Consider the following 25,793-nt stretch of genomic DNA (forward strand, 5'->3'; position numbering starts at 1 on the left):
CATAATGTTTCTCTAAACATAATGTTTCTCTAAACATAATGTTTAAAGTCTTTCTCTAAACATAATGTTTAAAGTCTTTCTCTAAACATAATGTTTAAAGTCTTTCTCTAAACATAATGTTTAAAGTCTTTCTCTAAACATAATGTTTAAAGTCTTTCTCTAAACATAATGTTTAAAGTCTTTCTCTAAACATAATGTTTAAAGTCTTTCTCTAAACATAATGTTTAAAGTCTTTCTCTAAACATAATGTTTAAAGTCTTTCTCTAAACATAATGTTTAAAGTCTTTCTCTAAACACAATGTTTAAAGTCTTTCTCTAAACATAATGTTTAAAGTCTTTCTCTAAACATAATGTTTAAAGTCTTTCTCTAAACATAATGTTTAAAGTCTTTCTCTAAACATAATGTTTAAAGTCTTTCTCTAAACATAAGACTTTCTCTAAACATAATGTTTAAAGTCTTTCTCTAAACATAAGACTTTCTCTAAACACAATGTTTAAAGTCTTTCTCTAAACACAATGTTTAAAGTCTTTCTCTAAACATAATGTTTAAAGTCTTTCTCTAAACATAAGACTTTCTCTAAACATAATGTTTAAAGTCTTTCTCTAAACATAATGTTTAAAGTCTTTCTCTAAACATAAGACTTTCTCTAAACATAATGTTTAAAGTCTTTCTCTAAACATAATGTTTAAAGTCTTTCTCTAAACATAAGACTTTCTCTAAACATAATGTTTAAAGTCTTTCTCTAAACATAAGACTTTCTCTAAACATAATGTTTAAAATCTTTCTCTAAACATAAGACTTTCTCTAAACATAATGTTTAAAGTCTTTCTCTAAACACAATGTTTAAAGTCTTTCTCTAAACATAATGTTTAAAGTCTTTCTCTAAACATAATGTTTAAAGTCTTTCTCTAAACATAAGTCTTTCTCTAAACATAATGTTTAAAGTCTTTCTCTAAACACAATGTTTAAAGTCTTTCTCTAAACATAATGTTTAAAGTCTTTCTCTAAACATAATGTTTAAAGTCTTTCTCTAAACATAATGTTTAAAGTCTTTCTCTAAACATAAGTCTTTCTCTAAACATAATGTTTAAAGTCTTTCTCTAAACACAATGTTTAAAGTCTTTCTCTAAACATAATGTTTAAAGTCTTTCTCTAAACATAATGTTTAAAGTGCTCATGTGGCCTATTTGTAGGGGTGGGGGGGCTTGTTTTCATAGACCTGGCTGCTTATTTCTCTCGCAAAGATCTGGCAACACTGGGTCACGTGACGCGCAGCTACTTCCGTTGTTGTCGTGTGTGTTTGTTATGACAGAGAGAGGAGATCTCACAGACCACTGAGGCCTCGGACTAAAGTACAGGAGCAAGGCCGCCTAGAGGCGTCTCTGTCCCGGGGGGAAGAAGAAGAAGAAGAAGACAGAAGAGCCGAACCGACCCGACGGAGGCCTCGGTCCTCGGACTAAAGTAGTTCAGTAAGGCCGCCTAGAGGCGCCTCTGTCCCGGGGAGGAAGAGTTAGAAGAGCCGGACGGACCGGAGGAGAGGAGGCCTGTAAGGACTGTAAGCAGAGCAGAGTAAAGGGCCGAGAAGCCTCGGACTAAAGTAGTGTCAGTGAGGCCGCTGTCCCGGTGCTGTTGTTCAGGAGGAGGAGAGCCAGATGGAGGCCATGGACCTGGAGGACCTGGACCCGGAGCTGATGCAGAGGTTCAGCTGCCTGGGCACCGAGGACAAGGACATCCTCATCCAGGAGTTCCAGAGGCTGCTGGGCTTCCAGCTCAACCCGGCCGGATGCGCCTTCTTCCTGGACATGAGCAACTGGTGAGGCCGGGGATCAGGCCGGGGGGGGGGGGGAGAGTTTATATTCATTATGACTATGTGTTATAATAGGCGATAAGAAGTGATCTACAAGCTACTGGTAGCTTGTAGATCACTTATTGTAAATGTTCAATATAGCTCTATATTCTGTCAGCTATTATTAAGATGAATGTTATGGCCGAATTCTCTCATTTAAAAGGGATTTTTCGTTGTATTATTTAATGTAAGGCTCTGCTGGCTTTATGTTAGATCAAACTCTTATTTTAATGTAACACCAAATACCAGGAGAATCGACCTGTTTGTTAGTAGGACTCCCCTCATGACGTCATGATTACGTAACAACACAGTGTGTCTGTGCTGCTGTTACAATGTGACTATAGCATCCTCCTGATGCTTTGATCTATTGTTACAATGTGACTATAGCATCCTCCTGATGCTTTCTGTTGTTACAATGTGACTATAGCATCCTACTGACTCTTTTATCTATTGTTACAATGTGACTATAGCATCCTCCTGACACTTTGATCTATTGTTACAATGTGACTATAGCATCCTCCTGATGCTTTGATCTATTGTTACAATGTGACTATAGCATCCTCCTGATGCTTTGATCTATTGTTACAATGTGACTATAGCATCCTCCTGACTCTTTGATCTGTTGTTACAATGTGACTATAGCATCCTCCTGACGCTTTGATCTATTGTTACAATGTGACTATAGCATCCTCCTGACTCTTTGATCTATTGTTACAATGTGACTATAGCATCCTCCTGACGCTTTGATCTGTTGTTACAATGTGACTATAGCATCCTCCTGACTCTTTGATCTATTGTTACAATGTGACTATAGCATCCTCCTGATGCTTTGATCTATTGTTACAATGTGACTATAGCATCCTCCTGACTCTTTGATCTATTGTTACAATGTGACTATAGCATCCTCCTGACTCTTTGATCTATTGTTACAATGTGACTATAGCATCCTCCTGACTCTTTGATCTATTGTTACAATGTGACTATAGCATCCTCCTGACGCTTTGATCTATTGTTACAATGTGACTATAACATCCTCCTGACGCTTTGATCTATTGTTACAATGTGACTATAGCATCCTCCTGACGCTTTGATCTGTGTCACTGTCACTTTGTTACATTGTTACGTTGTTACGTTGTAACGTTGTCAAACTGTCACACTGTTACATTGTTACATTGTTACATTGTTACATTGTTGGGGCAAGTGAAGCTGGTGTTCCGTTATGCAGATTACGTGCTATTTTGTGTCAGCTCTGGTACCATTTGCAGGCAGGCGTGTGTCAGTCACAGGTGTGTGTAAGTCACAGGTGTGTGTCAGTCACAGGCGTGTGTCAGTCACAGGTGTGTGTCAGTCACAGGCGTGTGTCAGTCACAGGCGTGTGTCAGTCACAGGCGTGTGTGCACCTGAGCATGGGTCCTGCAACTTTGACATCTGTCTTTGGTTCCGTTGTGTAAATCTTGCCTGTAAATCTATGGTTCCTGAAGCAAGGGGTCTTGGGTTGTTGTCTTCCTTGTTGACTTCACCATTGTCACAGAACTTGGAACAAACGTGGCATCTTTCCATGGGTTTGGGGGGGGGGAGGGGGGCAGTGTTGCTGCTTGGAAATTAACAACTCAACAAAGTTGCAAGACCCATGTTCAGGTAGCCTGTTAAACCCTCCCTCCGGAAATCTCATTTCCATTTTTTATTTCAGGAGTGAGTCTGGCATGATCACCCATTCTGCAATATTGGCTGTGGGCTGGAGTTGGGCGGGAGTAATACCGCTGACTGACAACCCCTTCAGCCAATGATCGTTTTTCCCCTTCAGCCAATCAGCAGTTTATTTTTACCACCTCCAGACTATGTGACGCAACGGGACTTTTGACTCGGCCATGCCCAAAATAGGTTGCCTTATTCGGATACATGCGTGTCAATACCCGCCCCTGCCGGTTATCTGAATATTTATTCTTAAATAGGCTTTGTCATGATTAATTGACCACATATATGAAGTTAAACACGTAAATTCTATCCAAACGATATCTTAAAAGTAAATTCCGTGCCTCAAAATAGAAGTTTGAGAGCGTTTTAAACTTTAAAAGAGAGTAAAAAACACTGCGGTCAAAAAAGATGGCTGGCGTTCGTTTTTGGTCGGCTGCACTCAGGCTGCACTCGGTTCCATTCGGGCTCACTCGAACTCGCCACCTGATTGGCCAACGTTAGCTGTCAATCACAGAACGATGAGCGACAGAAATGAGATTTCCGGAGGTAGGGTTTACCAGGCTAATGTTCAGGTGCCAGTCACTCAACTGTGTGCTGGCAGGTTGCTCAAAACAAGAGCGATTACCAACAGAAGCATATTGGGTGATTTTGGCACATTTTTTGGAGGCGCTACCCACACGTTTAGCTGTGTTGCTCATTCCACGAAGGCCCCATCCTTACAAGCTGTACCTCGTTGTAAAGGTGACTAATAAACGATAAAAACAAAAATACAAATTGGCATTATTATAGGGGACATATAATCGACAAAGTTACGTTTCTGAACTTTTTATGGGCAGTTTATATTCATTTTTATTATTCAAGATTTGCACAAACTTTCCACAATATTTCAAAGAAATAGCAGATATACAAGCTCAAAGCTATGCGCTTGTATATCTGCTATTTCTTTTAACACATCGGGTGCCAGAGGTTTATTAAAATATTATACGTTCAGTGCCTGCATTTCTTCCATCCACTTACGTTGATACGTTTCGTGCTGTAGAAGCCCCGACGCGGAAGTGCATGTAAACAAGCGTGCGTGCGAGATGGCGGAGGGTCCCGACTAACGCCTGGAACAATAATATTTCCAATGTGATCCTCCATTGCTGATTGCCGATCGAAAACGGCTCGCTTCCACCACGTTAAAAATAAATGGTGATATTAAGCTTTTAGTCAAGGAGTTAACATTGGAAAGGCCGACCGGAAGGATTTTTGACATGGATCCACATCCGGCCTCTCCTTCTCAGAAACTCCTTAAATGATCCCAAAGTTTCGTTAGAGCGCCCCACGTGGGCCCCACGTATAAAAATAAAATTGGGTCAAAAACTTGGGATTATGAAAAACGGTCCGGACCGTTTATGGCACTCATTGTGTTAAATAGCCAAAGCAACCTTAAAATGACACAGATGCCTTCCTGGATTGAATGGGTCAAAGGTGTTCCAGTCACTCTACAACTCTCTCTCTCTCTCTCGGTGTGTGTGTAAGTGCTTTGGCCACAGAGCGACTGCAGCACTTATAATAAGCAGACATGGCAACACTGCTGGTGGCTTGAGTGTCAAGAGGAATCAAGTAGCCTACTATATTATTGCCTATAATCTAAAAATAAAAATGCTGCTTTATGTATTTGGCCCGCTCTCTCAAACACACGTTGCTGCTGGCTGTAACTGTACTGTAGTAGTGAGCATATCCATTTCTACATTTTCTACATTTCTACGTCCAGATTTAGCCCCACATTGGCCGCACGATATTGCCGTTGGAATGATGTTGGGATCCTGGGTTCACTGCTCTAGTAGTTTACCATGGGTAAAAGGCTCAGTGCTCTGGTAGTTTACCATGGGTAAAAGGTTCACTGCTCTAGTAGTTTACCATGGGTAAAAGGTTCACTGCTCTAGTAGTTTACCATGGGTAAAAGGTTCAGTGCTCTAGTAGTTTACCATGGGTAAAAGGGTTCACTGCTCTAGTAGTTTACCATGGGTAAAAGGTTCACTGCTCTAGTAGTTTACCATGGGTAAAAGGGTTCACTGCTCTAGTAGTTTACCATGGGTAAAAGGTTCAGTGCTCTAGTAGTTTACTATGGGTAAAGGGTTCACTGCTCTAGTAGTTTACCATGGGTAAAGGGTTCACTGCTCTAGTAGTTTACTATGGGTAAAGGGTTCACTGCTCTGGTAGTTTACTATGGGTAAAGGGTTCACTGCTCTAGTAGTTTACCATGGGTAAAGGGTTCACTGCTCTAGTAGTTTACCATGGGTAAAAGGTTCACTGCTCTGGTAGTTTACCATGGGTAAAAGGTTCACTGCTCTAGTAGTTTACCATGGGTAAAGGGTTCACTGCTCTGGTAGTTTACTATGGGTAAAGGGTTCACTGCTCTAGTAGTTTACCATGGGTAAAGGGTTCACTGCTCTAGTAGTTTACCATGGGTAAAAGGTTCACTGCTCTGGTAGTTTACCATGGGTAAAGGGTTCACTGCTCTGGTAGTTTACCATGGGTAAAGGGTTCACTGCTCTAGTAGTTTACCATGGGTAAAAGGTTCACTGCTCTAGTAGTTTACCATGGGTAAAAGGTTCACTGCTCTAGTAGTTTACCATGGGTAAAAGGTTCACTGCTCTAGTAGTTTACCATGGGTAAAAGGTTCAGTGCTCTAGTAGTTTACCATGGGTAAAGGGTTCACTGCTCTAGTAGTTTACCATGGGTAAAAGGTTCACTGCTCTAGTAGTTTACCATGGGTAAAAGGTTCAGTGCTCTAGTAGTTTACCATGGGTAAAAGGTTCACTGCTCTAGTAGTTTACCATGGGTAAAAGGTTCAGTGCTCTAGTAGTTTACCATGGGTAAAAGGTTCACTGCTCTAGTAGTTTACCATGGGTAAAAGGTTCAGTGCTCTAGTAGTTTACCATGGGTAAAGGGTTCACTGCTCTAGTAGTTTACCATGGGTAAAAGGTTCACTGCTCTAGTAGTTTACCATGGGTAAAAGGTTCAGTGCTCTAGTAGTTTACCATGGGTAAAAGGTTCACTGCTCTAGTAGTTTACCATGGGTAAAAGGTTCAGTGCTCTAGTAGTTTACCATGGGTAAAAGGTTCACTGCTCTAGTAGTTTACCATGGGTAAAAGGTTCACTGCTCTAGTAGTTTACCATGGGTAAAAGGTTCACTGCTCTAGTAGTTTACCATGGGTAAAAGGTTCACTGCTCTAGTAGTTTACCATGGGTAAAAGGTTCACTGCTCTAGTAGTTTACCATGGGTAAAAGGTTCACTGCTCTAGTAGTTTACCATGGGTAAAAGGTTCAGTGCTCTAGTAGTTTACCATGGGTAAAAGGTTCACTGCTCTAGTAGTTTACCATGGGTAAAAGGTTCACTGCTCTAGTAGTTTACCATGGGTAAAAGGTTCACTGCTCTAGTAGTTTACCATGGGTAAAAGGTTCAGTGCTCTAGTAGTTTACCATGGGTAAAGGGTTCACTGCTCTAGTAGTTTACCATGGGTAAAGGGTTCACTGCTCTGGTAGTTTACCATGGGTAAAGGGTTCACTGCTCTGGTAGTTTACCATGGGTAAAGGGTTCACTGCTCTAGTAGTTTACCATGGGTAAAAGGTTCACTGCTCTAGTAGTTTACCATGGGTAAAGGGTTCACTGCTCTAGTAGTTTACCATGGGTAAAGGGTTCACTGCTCTAGTAGTTTACCATGGGTAAAGGGTTCACTGCTCTGGTAGTTTACCATGGGTAAAGGGTTCACTGCTCTAGTAGTTTACTATGGGTAAAGGGTTCAGTGCTCTAGTAGTTTACCATGGGTAAAGGGTTCACTGCTCTAGTAGTTTACCATGGGTAAAGGGTTCACTGCTCTAGTAGTTTACCATGGGTAAAGGGTTCACTGCTCTAGTAGTTTACTATGGGTAAAAGGTTCACTGCTCTGGTAGTTTACCATGGGTAAAGGGTTCACTGCTCTGGTAGTTTACCATGGGTAAAGGGTTCACTGCTCTGGTAGTTTACCATGGGTAAAGGGTTCACTGCTCTAGTAGTTTACCATGGGTAAAGGGTTCACTGCTCTAGTAGTTTACCATGGGTAAAAGGTTCACTGCTCTAGTAGTTTACCATGGGTAAAAGGTTCACTGCTCTAGTAGTTTACCATGGGTAAAGGGTTCACTGCTCTAGTAGTTTACCATGGGTAAAGGGTTCACTGCTCTAGTAGTTTACCATGGGTAAAGGGTTCACTGCTCTAGTAGTTTACCATGGGTAAAAGGTTCACTGCTCTGGTAGTTTACCATGGGTAAAAGGTTCACTGCTCTAGTAGTTTACCATGGGTAAAAGGTTCACTGCTCTAGTAGTTTACCATGGGTAAAAGGTTCACTGCTCTAGTAGTTTACCATGGGTAAAGGGTTCACTGCTCTAGTAGTTTACCATGGGTAAAGGGTTCACTGCTCTGGTAGTTTACCATGGGTAAAGGGTTCACTGCTCTGGTAGTTTACCATGGGTAAAGGGTTCAGTGCTCTAGTAGTTTACCATGGGTAAAAGGTTCAGTGCTCTAGTAGTTTACCATGGGTAAAAGGTTCACTGCTCTGGTAGTTTACCATGGGTAAAAGGGTTCACTGCTCTAGTAGTTTACCATGGGTAAAGGGTTCACTGCTCTAGTAGTTTACCATGGGTAAAGGGTTCACTGCTCTAGTAGTTTACCATGGGTAAAAGGTTCAGTGCTCTAGTAGTTTACCATGGGTAAAAGGTTCACTGCTCTAGTAGTTTACCATGGGTAAAAGGTTCACTGCTCTAGTAGTTTACCATGGGTAAAAGGTTCACTGCTCTAGTAGTTTACTATGGGTAAAGGGTTCACTGCTCTAGTAGTTTACCATGGGTAAAGGGTTCACTGCTCTAGTAGTTTACCATGGGTAAAGGGTTCACTGCTCTGGTAGTTTACCATGGGTAAAGGGTTCACTGCTCTGGTAGTTTACCATGGGTAAAAGGTTCAGTGCTCTAGTAGTTTACCATGGGTAAAAGGTTCACTGCTCTGGTAGTTTACCATGGGTAAAAGGGTTCACTGCTCTAGTAGTTTACCATGGGTAAAGGGTTCACTGCTCTAGTAGTTTACCATGGGTAAAGGGTTCACTGCTCTAGTAGTTTACCATGGGTAAAAGGTTCACTGCTCTAGTAGTTTACCATGGGTAAAGGGTTCACTGCTCTAGTAGTTTACCATGGGTAAAAGGTTCAGTGCTCTAGTAGTTTACCATGGGTAAAGGGTTCACTGCTCTGGTAGTTTACCATGGGTAAAGGGTTCACTGCTCTGGTAGTTTACCATGGGTAAAAGGTTCAGTGCTCTAGTAGTTTACCATGGGTAAAAGGTTCACTGCTCTGGTAGTTTACCATGGGTAAAAGGGTTCACTGCTCTAGTAGTTTACCATGGGTAAAAGGTTCAGTGCTCTAGTAGTTTACCATGGGTAAAAGGTTCACTGCTCTGGTAGTTTACCATGGGTAAAAGGTTCACTGCTCTAGTAGTTTACCATGGGTAAAAGGGTTCACTGCTCTAGTAGTTTACCATGGGTAAAAGGTTCACTGCTCTAGTAGTTTACCATGGGTAAAAGGTTCACTGCTCTGGTAGTTTACCATGGGTAAAAGGGTTCACTGCTCTAGTAGTTTACCATGGGTAAAAGGTTCAGTGCTCTAGTAGTTTACCATGGGTAAAAGGTTCACTGCTCTAGTAGTTTACCATGGGTAAAAGGTTCACTGCTCTAGTAGTTTACCATGGGTAAAAGGTTCACTGCTCTGGTAGTTTACCATGGGTAAAAGGGTTCAGTGCTCTAGTAGTTTACCATGGGTAAAGGGTTCACTGCTCTAGTAGTTTACCATGGGTAAAAGGTTCACTGCTCTGGTAGTTTACCATGGGTAAAGGGTTCACTGCTCTAGTAGTTTACTATGGGTAAAAGGGTTCACTGCTCTAGTAGTTTACCATGGGTAAAGGGTTCACTGCTCTGGTAGTTTACCATGGGTAAAGGGTTCACTGCTCTAGTAGTTTACCATGGGTAAAGGGTTCACTGCTCTAGTAGTTTACCATGGGTAAAAGGTTCACTGCTCTAGTAGTTTACCATGGGTAAAGGGTTCAGTGCTCTAGTAGTTTACCATGGGTAAAAGGTTCACTGCTCTGGTAGTTTACCATGGGTAAAAGGTTCACTGCTCTAGTAGTTTACCATGGGTAAAAGGTTCACTGCTCTAGTAGTTTACCATGGGTAAAAGGTTCACTGCTCTGGTAGTTTACCATGGGTAAAAGGTTCAGTGCTCTAGTAGTTTACCATGGGTAAAAGGTTCACTGCTCTAGTAGTTTACCATGGGTAAAAGGTTCACTGCTCTGGTAGTTTACCATGGGTAAAAGGTTCACTGCTCTAGTAGTTTACCATGGGTAAAAGGGTTCACTGCTCTGGTAGTTTACCATGGGTAAAAGGTTCACTGCTCTGGTAGTTTACCATGGGTAAAAGGTTCACTGCTCTAGTAGTTTACCATGGGTAAGGGGTTCACTGCTCTAGTAGTTTACCATGGGTAAAAGGTTCACTGCTCTGGTAGTTTACCATGGGTAAAAGGTTCACTGCTCTGGTAGTTTACCATGGGTAAAAGGTTCACTGCTCTAGTAGTTTACCATGGGTAAAGGGTTCAGTGCTCTAGTAGTTTACCATGGGTAAAAGGTTCACTGCTCTGGTAGTTTACCATGGGTAAAAGGTTCACTGCTCTGGTAGTTTACCATGGGTAAAAGGTTCAGTGCTCTAGTAGTTTACCATGGGTAAAAGGTTCACTGCTCTGGTAGTTTACCATGGGTAAAAGGTTCACTGCTCTGGTAGTTTACCATGGGTAAAAGGTTCAGTGCTCTAGTAGTTTACCATGGGTAAAAGGTTCACTGCTCTGGTAGTTTACCATGGGTAAAAGGTTCACTGCTCTAGTAGTTTACCATGGGTAAAAGGGTTCACTGCTCTGGTAGTTTACCATGGGTAAAAGGTTCACTGCTCTGGTAGTTTACCATGGGTAAAAGGTTCAGTGCTCTAGTAGTTTACCATGGGTAAAAGGTTCACTGCTCTGGTAGTTTACCATGGGTAAAAGGTTCAGTGCTCTGGTAGTTTACCATGGGTAAAAGGTTCAGTGCTCTAGTAGTTTACCATGGGTAAAGGGTTCACTGCTCTAGTAGTTTACCATGGGTAAAGGGTTCACTGCTCTAGTAGTTTACCATGGGTAAAAGGTTCACTGCTCTAGTAGTTTACCATGGGTAAAAGGTTCACTGCTCTAGTAGTTTACCATGGGTAAAAGGTTCACTGCTCTGGTAGTTTACCATGGGTAAAAGGTTCACTGCTCTAGTAGTTTACCATGGGTAAAAGGGTTCACTGCTCTGGTAGTTTACCATGGGTAAAAGGTTCACTGCTCTGGTAGTTTACCATGGGTAAAAGGTTCACTGCTCTGGTAGTTTACCATGGGTAAAAGGTTCAGTGCTCTAGTAGTTTACCATGGGTAAAAGGTTCAGTGCTCTGGTAGTTTACCATGGGTAAAGGGTTCAGTGCTCTAGTAGTTTACCATGGGTAAAAGGGTTCACTGCTCTAGTAGTTTACCATGGGTAAAAGGTTCAGTGCTCTAGTAGTTTACCATGGGTAAAAGGTTCACTGCTCTGGTAGTTTACCATGGGTAAAAGGTTCACTGCTCTGGTAGTTTACCATGGGTAAAAGGTTCAGTGCTCTAGTAGTTTACCATGGGTAAAAGGTTCACTGCTCTGGTAGTTTACCATGGGTAAAAGGTTCACTGCTCTAGTAGTTTACCATGGGTAAAAGGTTCACTGCTCTGGTAGTTTACCATGGGTAAAAGGTTCACTGCTCTGGTAGTTTACCATGGGTAAAAGGTTCACTGCTCTAGTAGTTTACCATGGGTAAAAGGTTCACTGCTCTAGTAGTTTACCATGGGTAAAAGGTTCAGTGCTCTAGTAGTTTACCATGGGTAAAAGGTTCACTGCTCTGGTAGTTTACCATGGGTAAAAGGTTCAGTGCTCTAGTAGTTTACCATGGGTAAAAGGTTCACTGCTCTAGTAGTTTACCATGGGTAAAAGGTTCACTGCTCTGGTAGTTTACCATGGGTAAAAGGTTCAGTGCTCTAGTAGTTTACCATGGGTAAAAGGTTCACTGCTCTGGTAGTTTACCATGGGTAAAAGGTTCACTGCTCTAGTAGTTTACTATGGGTAAAGGGTTCAGTGCTCTAGTAGTTTACCATGGGTAAAAGGTTCACTGCTCTGGTAGTTTACCATGGGTAAAAGGGTTCACTGCTCTGGTAGTTTACCATGGGTAAAAGGGTTCACTGCTCTGGTAGTTTACCATGGGTAAAAGGTTCAGTGCTCTAGTAGTTTACCATGGGTAAAAGGTTCACTGCTCTGGTAGTTTACTATGGGTAAAAGGTTCACTGCTCTAGTAGTTTACCATGGGTAAAGGGTTCACTGCTCTAGTAGTTTACTATGGGTAAAAGGGTTCACTGCTCTAGTAGTTTACCATGGGTAAAGGGTTCACTGCTCTGGTAGTTTACCATGGGTAAAGGGTTCACTGCTCTAGTAGTTTACCATGGGTAAAGGGTTCACTGCTCTAGTAGTTTACCATGGGTAAAAGGTTCACTGCTCTAGTAGTTTACCATGGGTAAAAGGTTCACTGCTCTAGTAGTTTACCATGGGTAAGGGGTTCACTGCTCTAGTAGTTTACCATGGGTAAAGGGTTCAGTGCTCTAGTAGTTTACCATGGGTAAAGGGTTCAGTGCTCTAGTAGTTTACCATGGGTAAAAGGTTCACTGCTCTGGTAGTTTACCATGGGTAAAAGGTTCACTGCTCTAGTAGTTTACCATGGGTAAAAGGTTCACTGCTCTAGTAGTTTACCATGGGTAAAAGGTTCACTGCTCTGGTAGTTTACCATGGGTAAAAGGTTCAGTGCTCTAGTAGTTTACCATGGGTAAAAGGTTCACTGCTCTAGTAGTTTACCATGGGTAAAAGGTTCACTGCTCTGGTAGTTTACCATGGGTAAAAGGTTCACTGCTCTAGTAGTTTACCATGGGTAAAAGGGTTCACTGCTCTGGTAGTTTACCATGGGTAAAAGGTTCACTGCTCTGGTAGTTTACCATGGGTAAAAGGTTCACTGCTCTAGTAGTTTACCATGGGTAAGGGGTTCACTGCTCTAGTAGTTTACCATGGGTAAAAGGTTCACTGCTCTGGTAGTTTACCATGGGTAAAAGGTTCACTGCTCTGGTAGTTTACCATGGGTAAAAGGTTCACTGCTCTAGTAGTTTACCATGGGTAAAGGGTTCAGTGCTCTAGTAGTTTACCATGGGTAAAAGGTTCACTGCTCTGGTAGTTTACCATGGGTAAAAGGTTCACTGCTCTGGTAGTTTACCATGGGTAAAAGGTTCAGTGCTCTAGTAGTTTACCATGGGTAAAAGGTTCACTGCTCTGGTAGTTTACCATGGGTAAAAGGTTCACTGCTCTGGTAGTTTACCATGGGTAAAAGGTTCAGTGCTCTAGTAGTTTACCATGGGTAAAAGGTTCACTGCTCTGGTAGTTTACCATGGGTAAAAGGTTCACTGCTCTAGTAGTTTACCATGGGTAAAAGGGTTCACTGCTCTGGTAGTTTACCATGGGTAAAAGGTTCACTGCTCTGGTAGTTTACCATGGGTAAAAGGTTCAGTGCTCTAGTAGTTTACCATGGGTAAAAGGTTCACTGCTCTGGTAGTTTACCATGGGTAAAAGGTTCAGTGCTCTGGTAGTTTACCATGGGTAAAAGGTTCAGTGCTCTAGTAGTTTACCATGGGTAAAGGGTTCACTGCTCTAGTAGTTTACCATGGGTAAAGGGTTCACTGCTCTAGTAGTTTACCATGGGTAAAAGGTTCACTGCTCTAGTAGTTTACCATGGGTAAAAGGTTCACTGCTCTAGTAGTTTACCATGGGTAAAAGGTTCACTGCTCTGGTAGTTTACCATGGGTAAAAGGTTCACTGCTCTAGTAGTTTACCATGGGTAAAAGGGTTCACTGCTCTGGTAGTTTACCATGGGTAAAAGGTTCACTGCTCTGGTAGTTTACCATGGGTAAAAGGTTCACTGCTCTGGTAGTTTACCATGGGTAAAAGGTTCAGTGCTCTAGTAGTTTACCATGGGTAAAAGGTTCAGTGCTCTGGTAGTTTACCATGGGTAAAGGGTTCAGTGCTCTAGTAGTTTACCATGGGTAAAAGGGTTCACTGCTCTAGTAGTTTACCATGGGTAAAAGGTTCAGTGCTCTAGTAGTTTACCATGGGTAAAAGGTTCACTGCTCTGGTAGTTTACCATGGGTAAAAGGTTCACTGCTCTGGTAGTTTACCATGGGTAAAAGGTTCAGTGCTCTAGTAGTTTACCATGGGTAAAAGGTTCACTGCTCTGGTAGTTTACCATGGGTAAAAGGTTCACTGCTCTAGTAGTTTACCATGGGTAAAAGGTTCACTGCTCTGGTAGTTTACCATGGGTAAAAGGTTCACTGCTCTGGTAGTTTACCATGGGTAAAAGGTTCACTGCTCTAGTAGTTTACCATGGGTAAAAGGTTCACTGCTCTAGTAGTTTACCATGGGTAAAAGGTTCAGTGCTCTAGTAGTTTACCATGGGTAAAAGGTTCACTGCTCTGGTAGTTTACCATGGGTAAAAGGTTCAGTGCTCTAGTAGTTTACCATGGGTAAAAGGTTCACTGCTCTGGTAGTTTACCATGGGTAAAAGGTTCACTGCTCTAGTAGTTTACTATGGGTAAAGGGTTCAGTGCTCTAGTAGTTTACCATGGGTAAAAGGTTCACTGCTCTGGTAGTTTACCATGGGTAAAAGGTTCAGTGCTCTAGTAGTTTACCATGGGTAAAAGGTTCACTGCTCTGGTAGTTTACCATGGGTAAAAGGTTCACTGCTCTAGTAGTTTACTATGGGTAAAGGGTTCAGTGCTCTAGTAGTTTACCATGGGTAAAAGGTTCACTGCTCTGGTAGTTTACCATGGGTAAAAGGGTTCACTGCTCTGGTAGTTTACCATGGGTAAAAGGGTTCACTGCTCTGGTAGTTTACCATGGGTAAAAGGTTCAGTGCTCTAGTAGTTTACCATGGGTAAAAGGTTCACTGCTCTGGTAGTTTACTATGGGTAAAAGGTTCACTGCTCTAGTAGTTTACCATGGGTAAAAGGGTTCACTGCTCTGGTAGTTTACCATGGGTAAAAGGTTCACTGCTCTGGTAGTTTACCATGGGTAAAAGGTTCAGTGCTCTAGTAGTTTACCATGGGTAAAAGGTTCACTGCTCTGGTAGTTTACCATGGGTAAAAGGTTCACTGCTCTAGTAGTTTACTATGGGTAAAGGGTTCAGTGCTCTGGTAATTTACCATGGGTAAAAGGTTCACTGCTCTGGTAGTTTACCATGGGTAAAAGGTTACCATTTTCACGATTTTTCAAAAATGGCAGATCTACAAGCTCATAGTGCGGCACTCGGTGCCGCGCTATGAGCTTGTAGATCTGCTATTTTTGAATAGCCCAAAGAGATGTAAAATTACACAGATGCGTTCCAGGTCTTAATGGGTTAACATTAACTTAATGGGGGGTTAGCGCCCCCATTATTCTTTTTGCAGAGCGCTCGCACCCAAGCGGCTCTTGTATTCATTTTATAGAGGTTAAAGGAGACACACCATTGAATTTCACTTTTTTTTTTCTTTTTTTTTGTATTTTTTGGGCTCCCCAGTGTCTCTTGTACCCCAAAAAATATATTTTTTTAACATTCAGTCATTCATTCTCATTTCAGAGATTTTCAGAATGGGCGTGTCTGAACAGGCCATCTCAGAATGGCATGTTTGCTTACATCACGAAACATTCTGCCCATGTATTTTGACAGACAGAATTGCTCAGTAGCACCCCTCTGCCCAACAGGACGTTTTGGTATTGCAGCTGAAAGTGCTTTATAAGCCAGAGAGAATTGACTTGGGATGAGTATATCTGAGTGTTGATTTGGGCTCAAACCTTTTGAAAATGGTTTGAGAGACTTACACCATATGATATTAAATATCAAATATTTTTTTTTAAATTCATGGTGTGGCTCCTTTAAGGTTAGTAATAGGTTTAGGGTTAGGCATAGTTTTACTGAGGTCCAAGGAATAGTTTCACCCAAAAAAATATATATATATTTTCCATCAATTACAAGCCTTGAATTCATGGAGATTTTTCTGTTTTTTGTCTCATTCCTGAGCCAATCATTTGATGACCGGCAGGAAAGATGCTAATGTATCCGGTAGGAGACACGCTGCCAGTCATCAAATTATTGGCTTTAGGAATGAGACGAAAAAAATAAAAATATCCATGAATTTAAGTCTCCATGGGGTGACTCATCCATAGAAAAAAAGTCATTTTGGGGGTGAACTGTCCCTTTAAAGGTTAGGAATAAGGTTAGGTTTAGACATAGTTTTAATGAGGTTAAGGTTAGGAATAAGTTTAGGTTTAGACATAGTTTTAATGAGGTTAAGGTTAGGAATAAGGTTAGGTTTAGACATCGTTTTACTGAGGTTAAGGTTAGGAATAAGGTTAGGTTTAGACATAGTTTTATTGAGGTTAAGGTTAGGAATAAGGTTAGGTTTAGACATAGTTTTAATGAGGTTAAGGTTAGGAATAAGGTTAGGTTTAGGCATAGTTTTACTGAGGTTACGTTTAGGAATAAGGTTAGGTTTAGACATAGTTTTACTGAGGTTAAGGTTAGGAATAAGGTTAGGTTTAGACATAGTTTTACTGAGGTTAAGGTTAGAAATAAGGTTAGGTTTAGACATAGTTTTACTGAGGTTACGTTTAGGAATAAGGTTAGGTTTAGACATAGTTTTACTGAGGTTACGTTTAGGAATAAGGTTAGGTTTAGACATAGTTTAATGAGGTTAAGGTTAGGAATAAGGTTAGGTTTAGACATAGTTTTACTGAGGTTAAGGTTAGGAATAAGGTTAGGTTTAGACATAGTTTAATGAGGTTAAGGTTACGTTTAGACATAGTTTTACTGAGGTTAAGGTTAGGAATAAGGTTAGGTTTAGACATAGTTTAATGAGGTTAAGGTTAGGAATAAGGTTAGGTTTAGACATAGTTTTACTGAGGTTAAGGTTAGGAATAAGGTTAGGTTTAGACATAGTTTTACTGAGGTTAAGGTTAGGAATAAGGTTAGGTTTAGACATAGTTTAATGAGGTTAAGGTTAGGAATAAGGTTAGGTTTAGACATAGTTTTACTGAGGTTAAGGTTAGGAATAAGGTTAGGTTTAGACATAGTTTTACTGAGGTTAAGGTTAGGAATAAGGTTAGGTTTAGACATAGTTTTAATGAGGTTACGTTTAGGAATAAGGTTAGGTTTAGACATAGTTTAATGAGGTTACGTTTAGGAATAAGGTTAGGTTTAGACATAGTTTAATGAGGTTACGTTTAGGAATAAGGTTAGGTTTAGACATAGTTTAATGAGGTTACGTTTAGGAATAAGGTTAGGTTTAGACATAGTTTAATGAGGTTACGTTTAGGAATAAGGTTAGGTTTAGACATAGTTTAATGAGGTTACGTTTAGGAATAAGGTTAGGTTTAGACATAGTTTTACTGAGGTTAAGGTTAGGAATACCTGGTGGTGACCGTTCCTAGGTCGCCGGAATTGACCCGGGGCGAGTGCGTTTTGGGGCGAGCGTTCTTGTATTCGTTATGACGACCATGCAGACTTGGCTTGTTCTTTTTTAACCACAATGTTACACATTTTAATTTAGACAGTGTGTTATTTAGACAGATGCTAGTAGGTTCATTGTTTACCTGGAATCCTATACAGACATGCAAAAGTGTCACTTTTCAGCTACAGTCACCTTTTTGAACCCAAATAGGGCAATTGTGTGACACCTGACCCGAAAGAAAACAACATGTTGTCACCTTTTTCACCTCGGGGCTGTTTGCATGCCTGCCTATAGTTTCAATGTAAATGGTAAATGGTGCATTCATATAGCACTTTTATCCAAAGCGCTTTACATAGATTGTGCATTGATTGATTGATTGATTGAATTTTTATTAGGCAAAAGAATGTAAAACAACACAGTTACATTTATAATGCTTTTGTCTAAAAGGTCCGACCAAAAAAGTCCTTGCGGGATTGTTTCCGTTGGGGTCCTTGAATTAATTTCATAGACATATATAGTAGCAACCAAACAGTTCAAAAATCAACATAAGAATACAGAGGAAAAAATATATACCATTATGTACAAAAAAGGCATGAGAAAATAAAAAATGATAGACTAAAAAAGGGGAGGGGGGGGGGGTCGTCTGACTACAGGGAAACTGGTACTAGCTCCTCTTTAGGCCTCCAGAAAGATGAGTTTTTAGGGCTGTTTTGAATGAGCCCAGCGAACTGCATTTTTTGAGGGATGGGGTTAGACTATTCCATTCCTTGGTGGCTGTGCTGTAGAAGGAGAATTTGCCCTGTCTTCCACCCTGAGCCAGCCAAGGCTGGCAAAGTGAGTGGGAGAGAGGTGGGTCATGGGCCCCAATCCGAGGAGTAGTTGAATCAGTTTGTTTTGGGAGGTTTGAAGCTTACATTCACACATTCACACACACACACACACACACACACACACACACACACACACACACACACACAGATGGCGGAGGAAACCATTCAAGGCACCAACCTGCTCATCGGGAGCAATTAGGGGTTCAGCGTCTTGCTCAAGGACACTTCCACACTAACTCTTCTGGGGGAGCCCGGGATCGAACTGGAAACCTTGCGGCTTCCGTCCGGCTCCGGTCCCGCTCTACCGGCCACTCCCCCTGAGCCACTGCCGCCCCTGTACAAGAGATTATTATTTTTGATAGCATATCGTTTAGACCAGTGGTTGTCAAAATGTTTCGCCTCAGGGAACCCCATTAAAGGGTTAAGTGGCTCTGGATAAAGAGCGTCTGATAGATGCCTACATTGCATATTAATAATCTAACTGTACATGAGTGTATTGTGTACATGTATTGATGTATTGATCTCTCGTGGTCCAGGAACCTCCAGGCGGCCATAGGAGCGTACTACGACTTTGAGAGTCCCAACATCAACGCTCCAGGCATGTCGTTCGTTGAGGACGTGACCATCGGCGAGGGGGAGTCTGTCCCCCCCGACACCACCTTCACCAAGACATGGAGGATACAGAACACAGGTACTAAACATTACACACACACACACACACACACACACACACACACACACACACACACACACACACACACACACACACACACACGTGTACTAAACATTATATATATATATATATATTGTGGGGAACTGATCAAAGCCAAACACAAAATGCAGGGTACAAGCCCACTTAAGGGTTTTTATTTGACACCTTTTCAGATATATGACCCGCAGGCCCTTGGTATTACTTTTTATAAAACTTCAAATAATAAAGTCCAACTCAAAATTCACCCCGGGTCGGGGTATTTTCATGCATCACAATGTCTCTTTGTTTGGATCCGTGCGCCACAGCGTCATCGCTCAGTATCCATGCATTGTGCTCAGGTATGTGTGATTAACTCCCACAGGTTGCCTAGGAGTAAACAGAGAGCGTCCTTTAATACTACAATTCATAAACATTCAGTAATGTGCAGGAATAGTGGAGAATTGCCTTACCGCCTGTAGCACCCGTCCATTCACCAGGAGAGCCAATGCCAGACTGAGACAGAGTAACCACTTTTGTAGATTGGTGCCACACCTAACCTGTCGTCGCAGCTGCGCTCAGTTGGGGCTGATTCATGATGGTGAGTGGCAGGTAACGCCCTTCTATGACGCTGCCCAGGCTGGTGCGCTCCCTGCGAGGTCTCCCTCTGTCTCTGTCCCATGGCCTCTCCCAGGTGTGGTGCTTACCTGACAGGCGGCATTGTGGCGATACTCCACAATATATATATATGTTTCAGGGAAATTGGCATTCCAGGGAAATTGAAAAAAGAGCGCTCGTTTTCACCCCCCCCAGGCGTTTCTATAGAACCAACACTAGAGGGCAATGCAAGCCACACTAGACTAGAACGTCTATGCAACGTGCACAGACGTGCATAGACATGAACGTGCATGCGTGTGCACGCACACGCTCATGCTTTCAATTTGGTTTATTGAAAGCATGACTGTTAAGATAATTTTATTGTGTTCTGGCTTTTAACATTTCTTTTAGTTTATCCACGACACACACACACACACACGCACACACACACACACGCACACGCACACGTGGATAGTAACCCATGAAAAGATCTATTCTCACCCTTATCGGTTTACAACTCGGACGCTGATTCGACTAGCAGACCTTCGGCCGGTCGACGCGGGCACTCGCGCCTCCTCGGCCTCAAGCTCTGCTGAGTCGGCGCGCCTCCGCCATGTGTGTGTGTGTGAACGCGTGTTCAGCGTTCCCCTAGCGTAGCTTCCTGGTTGCTATGTGGGGGCGAACAACAAAAAGCCAGGGTCCGCCTCGCATCAAAGCCCCGCCGAGAGAAGATTAGCAGATCTACAAGCTCATAGCGCGGCGGCTGCTATTTTTTTTAAATCGTGAACATTTGTGCAAATCTTTGAATATATATATATATATTTTTAAAGCAAACATTTGTAACTCAAATCTTTGCTTCTGGTGGATTCTACAAATGTCTCCTAAATCCTAACCGTTTTCTGAAAAATCTATATCAGTGGTTCTCAAACCTTTTCATGTCAAGGACCACCCAAAATGATATGTATTTGGCCGCGGACCCCCATCTCAAAATATTTAGTTCCAAAATTACATAATTAAGTGAAATATTGCTTCTGGAACTAAATGTTTTGAGATGGGGGGGGTCCACGGCCAAATACATTTGGCACACACATTTGGGGGTCCTTGACATGGAAAAAATTGGAGCGCCACTGATATAGCAACCACACAACAATGATTGTATAACGTGTATAGTAGTTTTAACAACAAATTCCACTCCAGTGAGCCATGGCAGGTGATTTTTTCCTCCTTTTCAACTGCAATGAAAAAATGAATCTTTGCCTGCGGGTGTCGCTGGTGAGGGATTTTGCCTGTCAATCATCGCCTCTGCTCCATGTGTGTGTGTGTTTTCAGGCTCAGAATCGTGGCCCCCCGGAGTGTGTCTGAAGTACGTGGGAGGGGACCAGTTCGGTCACGTGAACATGGTGATGGTGCGCTCTCTGGACCCCCAGGAGATGGCAGACGTCAGCGTTCAGATGCACAGCCCCGTGGCCCCCGGCATGTACCAGGGCCAGTGGAGGATGTGCACGGCCACGGGCCTCTTCTACGGAGGTCAGTTTTTAGATTTGAGCTATAAAGCATTATTTTACACTTTGGGCTATTCAAAAATAGCAGATCTACAAGCTCGTAGCGCGAGTGCCGCGCTACGAGCTTGTAGATCTGCTATTTTTGAAAAATCGTGAAAATGTGTGCAAATCTTTGAATATACATTTTTTTTAAAGCGAACATTTTTAACTCAAATCGTTGCTTCCGGGGGGTCCCTGGAACAAAATATTTTGATGGGGGTCCGCGGCCAAATACACATCATTTCGGGGGTCCTTGACATGAAAAAGATTGAGCACCACTGATATAGAAACATATGTTTTTCAGATAACTGTTGTGATTTAGGAGACATGTAGAATCGGCTTCAGGTCTCAATGGGTTATGTAAAACTACCAATACTGCAATATAAAAATCACACCCTGTGTGAAGGAAGCGGTGCCTTTGGGGCGGGGCTTAACTCATTTCAGTTCGTCCCTATTGGTGGTCTGAGTCCACTTACCAAATTTGTACTCCGTAGCATGCTGCGAACTTGAGTTATGGCTGTTTAAAGGCCAGCCAATGGGAAGACAGAGGGGGCGGGGCTTCAGCAATTCATGCTCGTCCCTATTGGTGGTCTAAGTCCACATACCAAATTTGGACTTGGTGGCATGCTGCAAACTGGAGTTATAGCTGTTTAAAATCCCGTGCTCATCCCGTGCTCATACGGGCGGACGGACATAACATACGCTGGGGGTCCCTGGAACCCTGGGGCGGGGCTTCAGCAATTCATGCTCGTCCCTATTGGTGGTCTAAGTCCACATACCAAATTTGGACTTGGTGGCATGCTGCAAACTGGAGTTATAGCTGTTTAAAATCCCATGCTCATCCCGTGCTCATACGGGCGGACGGACATAACATACGCTGGGGGTCCCTGGACCCCTCGTTGATAACCAGTGGCACGTGTGGCCAATGAGAGGAGAGATGGCATAGGCAATCTCCAAGTCGGTGTGTGCATAGGCGGCGGGTAATGAAGGCTAGGGTAGGCTAAGCCTTCCCAAATGTTATCCTGGAAATTTTTTGAAATTGAGCAAATTATATATAATAAATGTGCGCAGCATTATATATTGTGTGTGCTGTCGCTGCAGCCCCCTGGTGACAATCACGCCTACCCGCCGATCAAAGGAGCACCCTCTCCGCCCCCTCCCTTCAGCAGAAAATAACGTGCATTACTGCGTTCACATCAGCGCAGGCTGCGCAGCACTGCTTGTCACCCTATAACCGAAATAAACGTAATAAAGTAACCACAAAAGTAACTTTATCCACGGGGGGGGGAAACATGCACGCGCGCTGCGCGCGCGTGCATGTGTCCCGTACTAGCCTTCCCAAATGTCGGACTCACCCGCCGCCTATGGGTGTGTGTGTGTGTGTGTGTGTGTGTGCGCGTGTGTTTGTATGTGTTGCTTCTTTGCCGTGCTCATCCCGGGCTCATACGGACGGACACACAGACACGGAGTCAAAGTCAAATGTAGAGCGGTTGGCACTGCTAAAAATACTCTTGTTACAAGTAAAAGTCCAGAATTTAAAATGTTGTTGGTTCCTCTCTCTGGTTTTCCAAATAAAATAAGAAGAAAAACAGACCTAAAAACCATCCACAATGGATCCAAACGTTTTTATTTTTATTTTATTCTTTTGAATAAAGAAAGAGAATAGCTCACCTACAAGCTCACAAACGCGGGGCATCCGTGAGCTTTTAACCAGTATCTTATACTTTGGCTATTCAAAAATAGAGTGCCGCAAATCTGTGAATATATATATTTTTTTAAAGCAAACATTTTTGACTCTCTTACAACTTCTGGGGGTCCCTGGAACAAAACATTTTGAGATGGGGGTCCACGGCTATATCATTTTTGAGAACCACTGATATTATAGCAAAATTTGCAAAATGAATATGTTTTTTCAAAAAACTGTTTAGATTTAGAAGACATGTGTAGAATCCCCCAGAAGCAAAGATTTGAGTTAAAAATATTTGCTTTAAAGATACCTATATCCAAAGATTTGCACAGATTTTTCACGATTAAAAGCAAAATAGCAGGGTTAAAGAAAAACTGGCAAAAATGGCCAAAAACTCAAACAAGATGGTTTGTCAATTCTATCTGTGATTATCTTTTAACTTTTAACTTCCTCTCTCTCTCTCTGTCTCTGTCTCTCTCTCTCTCTCTCTCTCTCTCTGTCTCTCTCTCTCTCTCTCTCTCTCTGGTGGTCCTAGATGTGATCTGGGTGATCCTCAGTGTAGAGGTGGGGGGTCTCCTGGGCGTCACACAGCAGCTGTCCTCCTTCCAGGCCCAGTTCAACGCCCAGCCCCAGCGCCCCCCCGCCCCCATGGAGGGCAGCGACTACAACCCCTTCGCCTCCCCACAGAAGAGCAGGCACCCCCACCACCCCCCCCCACCCGGAGGAGGAGGAGGGGATCACCAGGGCCAGCGCTGGGACCACCCCGGCAGCCTCCAGAACCTCCAGAACCTCCAGCAGCAGCAGAACGGACTCTCACACAACTCAGTGAACAGATCCTCAAACAGTCTACAACAACAGAGCAACATGTCGGTAGTAGCTAACAACCAGGTAAGGACTCTATGTATTAATTAGTCCCCCCAGGAAAGCGCGGAGAAAAAGTCTAGATTCCACGGAAAGCAAGTCTTGATTCCGCGGCTTATCGTTAATATTCCGCGGGCATTAAAAAACAACCTGAAATTACCAGTTATCAAGCAAAAATAGATTCAGTTTTGATAATCAAGTAAATTCCATAATGAAATAGATGCAATTAATTGTTATACCATTCTAAAACACTAAAATACCGAGGAGCATAGTAATTGAGTCAATGTTACTGGTTATAAATAGAGGTGGTCCGATCAGGCCGATAGCAATCACCGATCCAATCATTTTTTATTTTTTATTCTCTTTGTATTTATGTATGTAGAATGCATTTTACCATTTATTTTGTAGAAATACAAGACAATATGTCTCAAAACACTGGTTACAGTTGAATTGTTGGCGACTAAAGAAATATGAATTAAAGAAATTAAGACAAATACTGACTGCCTCTGAACATTGGCTTGCAGTTACTGCACATAGCCAAATGCAATAATAATATTATTTAGGCTTGTCATTCAGGATGGAAAATAATAATGTTGCCCTTTTGAGGAGAAGTAGAACTTAGAAGTCACAATTGAAGTTGAACATGAGGGAGAGGGTCCCTCTACAGCAGGGGTCTTCAACAGCGAGTCCGGGACCCCTAGGGGGTCCTCAAAGTTACTACAGGGGGTCCCCCAAATCTTTGTGATAATATATATTTTTTTACATTAACCACTCATGGATTAAAGTTCTCAGTCGCCAAGACTGATTTCAGTCATTTGGATTCCATGAAAGCCAGCATGTCTTCTATGGAAGCATGTTGCGCAGCAAAAATAGCCGATCTACAAGCTCTCAATGCGTCGCAGAGATCAGGGTAAGAGGGGCACGTCGTTAGAATGCATTATTATTAATAATAACGTGTATTTCCTTCTTGTTTTTCATGTTCCCCTCCTTCCAGGGTGTACAACAGGGCGTACAACATGGACCCTATCCGTTCGGCCACTCTTAGAAATAGGAGGGATTACTCACGGGTCAGAACAGCAGCAGCCCCTCCTCTCCCTCTCAGAGAGAGAGAGAGAGAGAGAGAGAGAGACCTCCAATCTGGACCGGCAGCAGAGAGTGGAAGTTGGGGGGGAGATTCTATACAAAACATTTTATGCAAAAAAAAAAAAAAAAGCCCCCGAAAAAACTCCCGCTCCTGTCCTGTGTTTAGAGGAAGGTCAGTGTGTGCTACTGGACGCCAGAACCAACCGGACCCCGGATCCACTGAATGCATGGGTGTGAATGCTAAGTTAAAAAGATGAGTGCTTATTATACGAGTCCTTTATAAGAGATGATGACTTCTTTTTTTTTTTTTTTCTCTCTGATCTTTTATTTAGTTTATTTTAGATGTTGTGTCTGGAGTGCAGATTAAAGAGAGTGATGATCACAGGAGTATATTATTATTATTATTATTATTATTATTATTATTATTATTATTATAGCCTGATTTATACGTTTTATGTCTGTCGCGGGTGGTGTTTCGCAACGCCAAAAGTTAGCCGATCTATTACAAAAAAAGATCCCCAATCATGCGATGATAAAAGTGGATCACAGCCAGTGGTGGAAAGTAACTACGTTTTTTTTAATACATTTACTTAAGTACTGTACTTACGTTCAATTTTGAGGTATTTGTACTTTACTTAAGTATTTCCAATTCCCAATACTTTTACTTCTACTCCACTAGAACGGAGAGGAGGCGTTCCTCTTGCCCCGCGCAGCTGCATCCAAGCCTAACTTATGCTTATCCTGAGTTATGCTCCGTCGGTGTCGTGGGCAGAGAAACGGCTGAGAATAGCAGACATACAAGCTCACGACGCGCCCCCCCCGCACCCCCCCCCCCCCCCAAAAATAAAAAATAAAACAACAGGTTTGGGGATCTGTTGGGTATTGATCACATGACAACCAGCACCTGTGCTCAATGTCTGTAAAACACAATAATTTGTCTATATAGCTTGTAGATCGGCCCCCCCCCCCCCCCCCCCCCCACCCCCCCCACCCCCACCCGCGACTACGTAATAAATCAGGTATAAGTGTGTATGTGAGAATTTGTGTTCTGATATGATATGATGTGTGTGTGCGTGTGTGTGTGTGTGTGTGTGTGTGTGTGTGTGTGTGTGTGTGTGCATTGTGAAAGAGAAGGTGCAGGAGGATAAAGCCATGTACTGTTTTTTTTTTGGCCAACTGATTCTGGGGGGGGGGGGGGGGGGGCGTCTATGTTTAACTATTAAAGGGGTAGTTCACGCAAAAAAATAATAATCTTATTTTCTATTAATGGAGATTGTTTTTCGTTCATGTGGCATTCCTGAGCC

At 42.5% G+C, this 25,793-nt stretch overlaps 1 protein-coding gene and 1 long non-coding RNA gene across 2 annotated transcripts in view; one reads left to right on the plus strand and one right to left on the minus strand.

The window, feature by feature from the left end:
* Positions 1–25,793, minus strand: part of LOC311053822 — a 452,603-nt gene that overhangs the window by 286,644 nt on the left and 140,166 nt on the right. The window lies entirely within an intron of this gene.
* Positions 1,306–25,563, plus strand: LOC311053985 (protein ILRUN-like). The gene is made up of 5 exons (XM_084069830.1): positions 1,306–1,814; positions 18,569–18,723; positions 20,647–20,844; positions 23,081–23,433; positions 24,401–25,563. The coding sequence occupies exons 1-5, from the start codon at positions 1,654–1,656 to the stop codon at positions 24,449–24,451; spliced, it is 918 nt and encodes a 305-aa protein (XP_083925956.1). The 5' UTR covers positions 1,306–1,653; the 3' UTR covers positions 24,452–25,563.

The sequence above is a fragment of the Gymnoscopelus microlampas genome (genome assembly GCF_963454915.1).
Source record: "Gymnoscopelus microlampas genome assembly, chromosome: 10".
Taxonomy (NCBI): domain Eukaryota; kingdom Metazoa; phylum Chordata; class Actinopteri; order Myctophiformes; family Myctophidae; genus Gymnoscopelus; species Gymnoscopelus microlampas.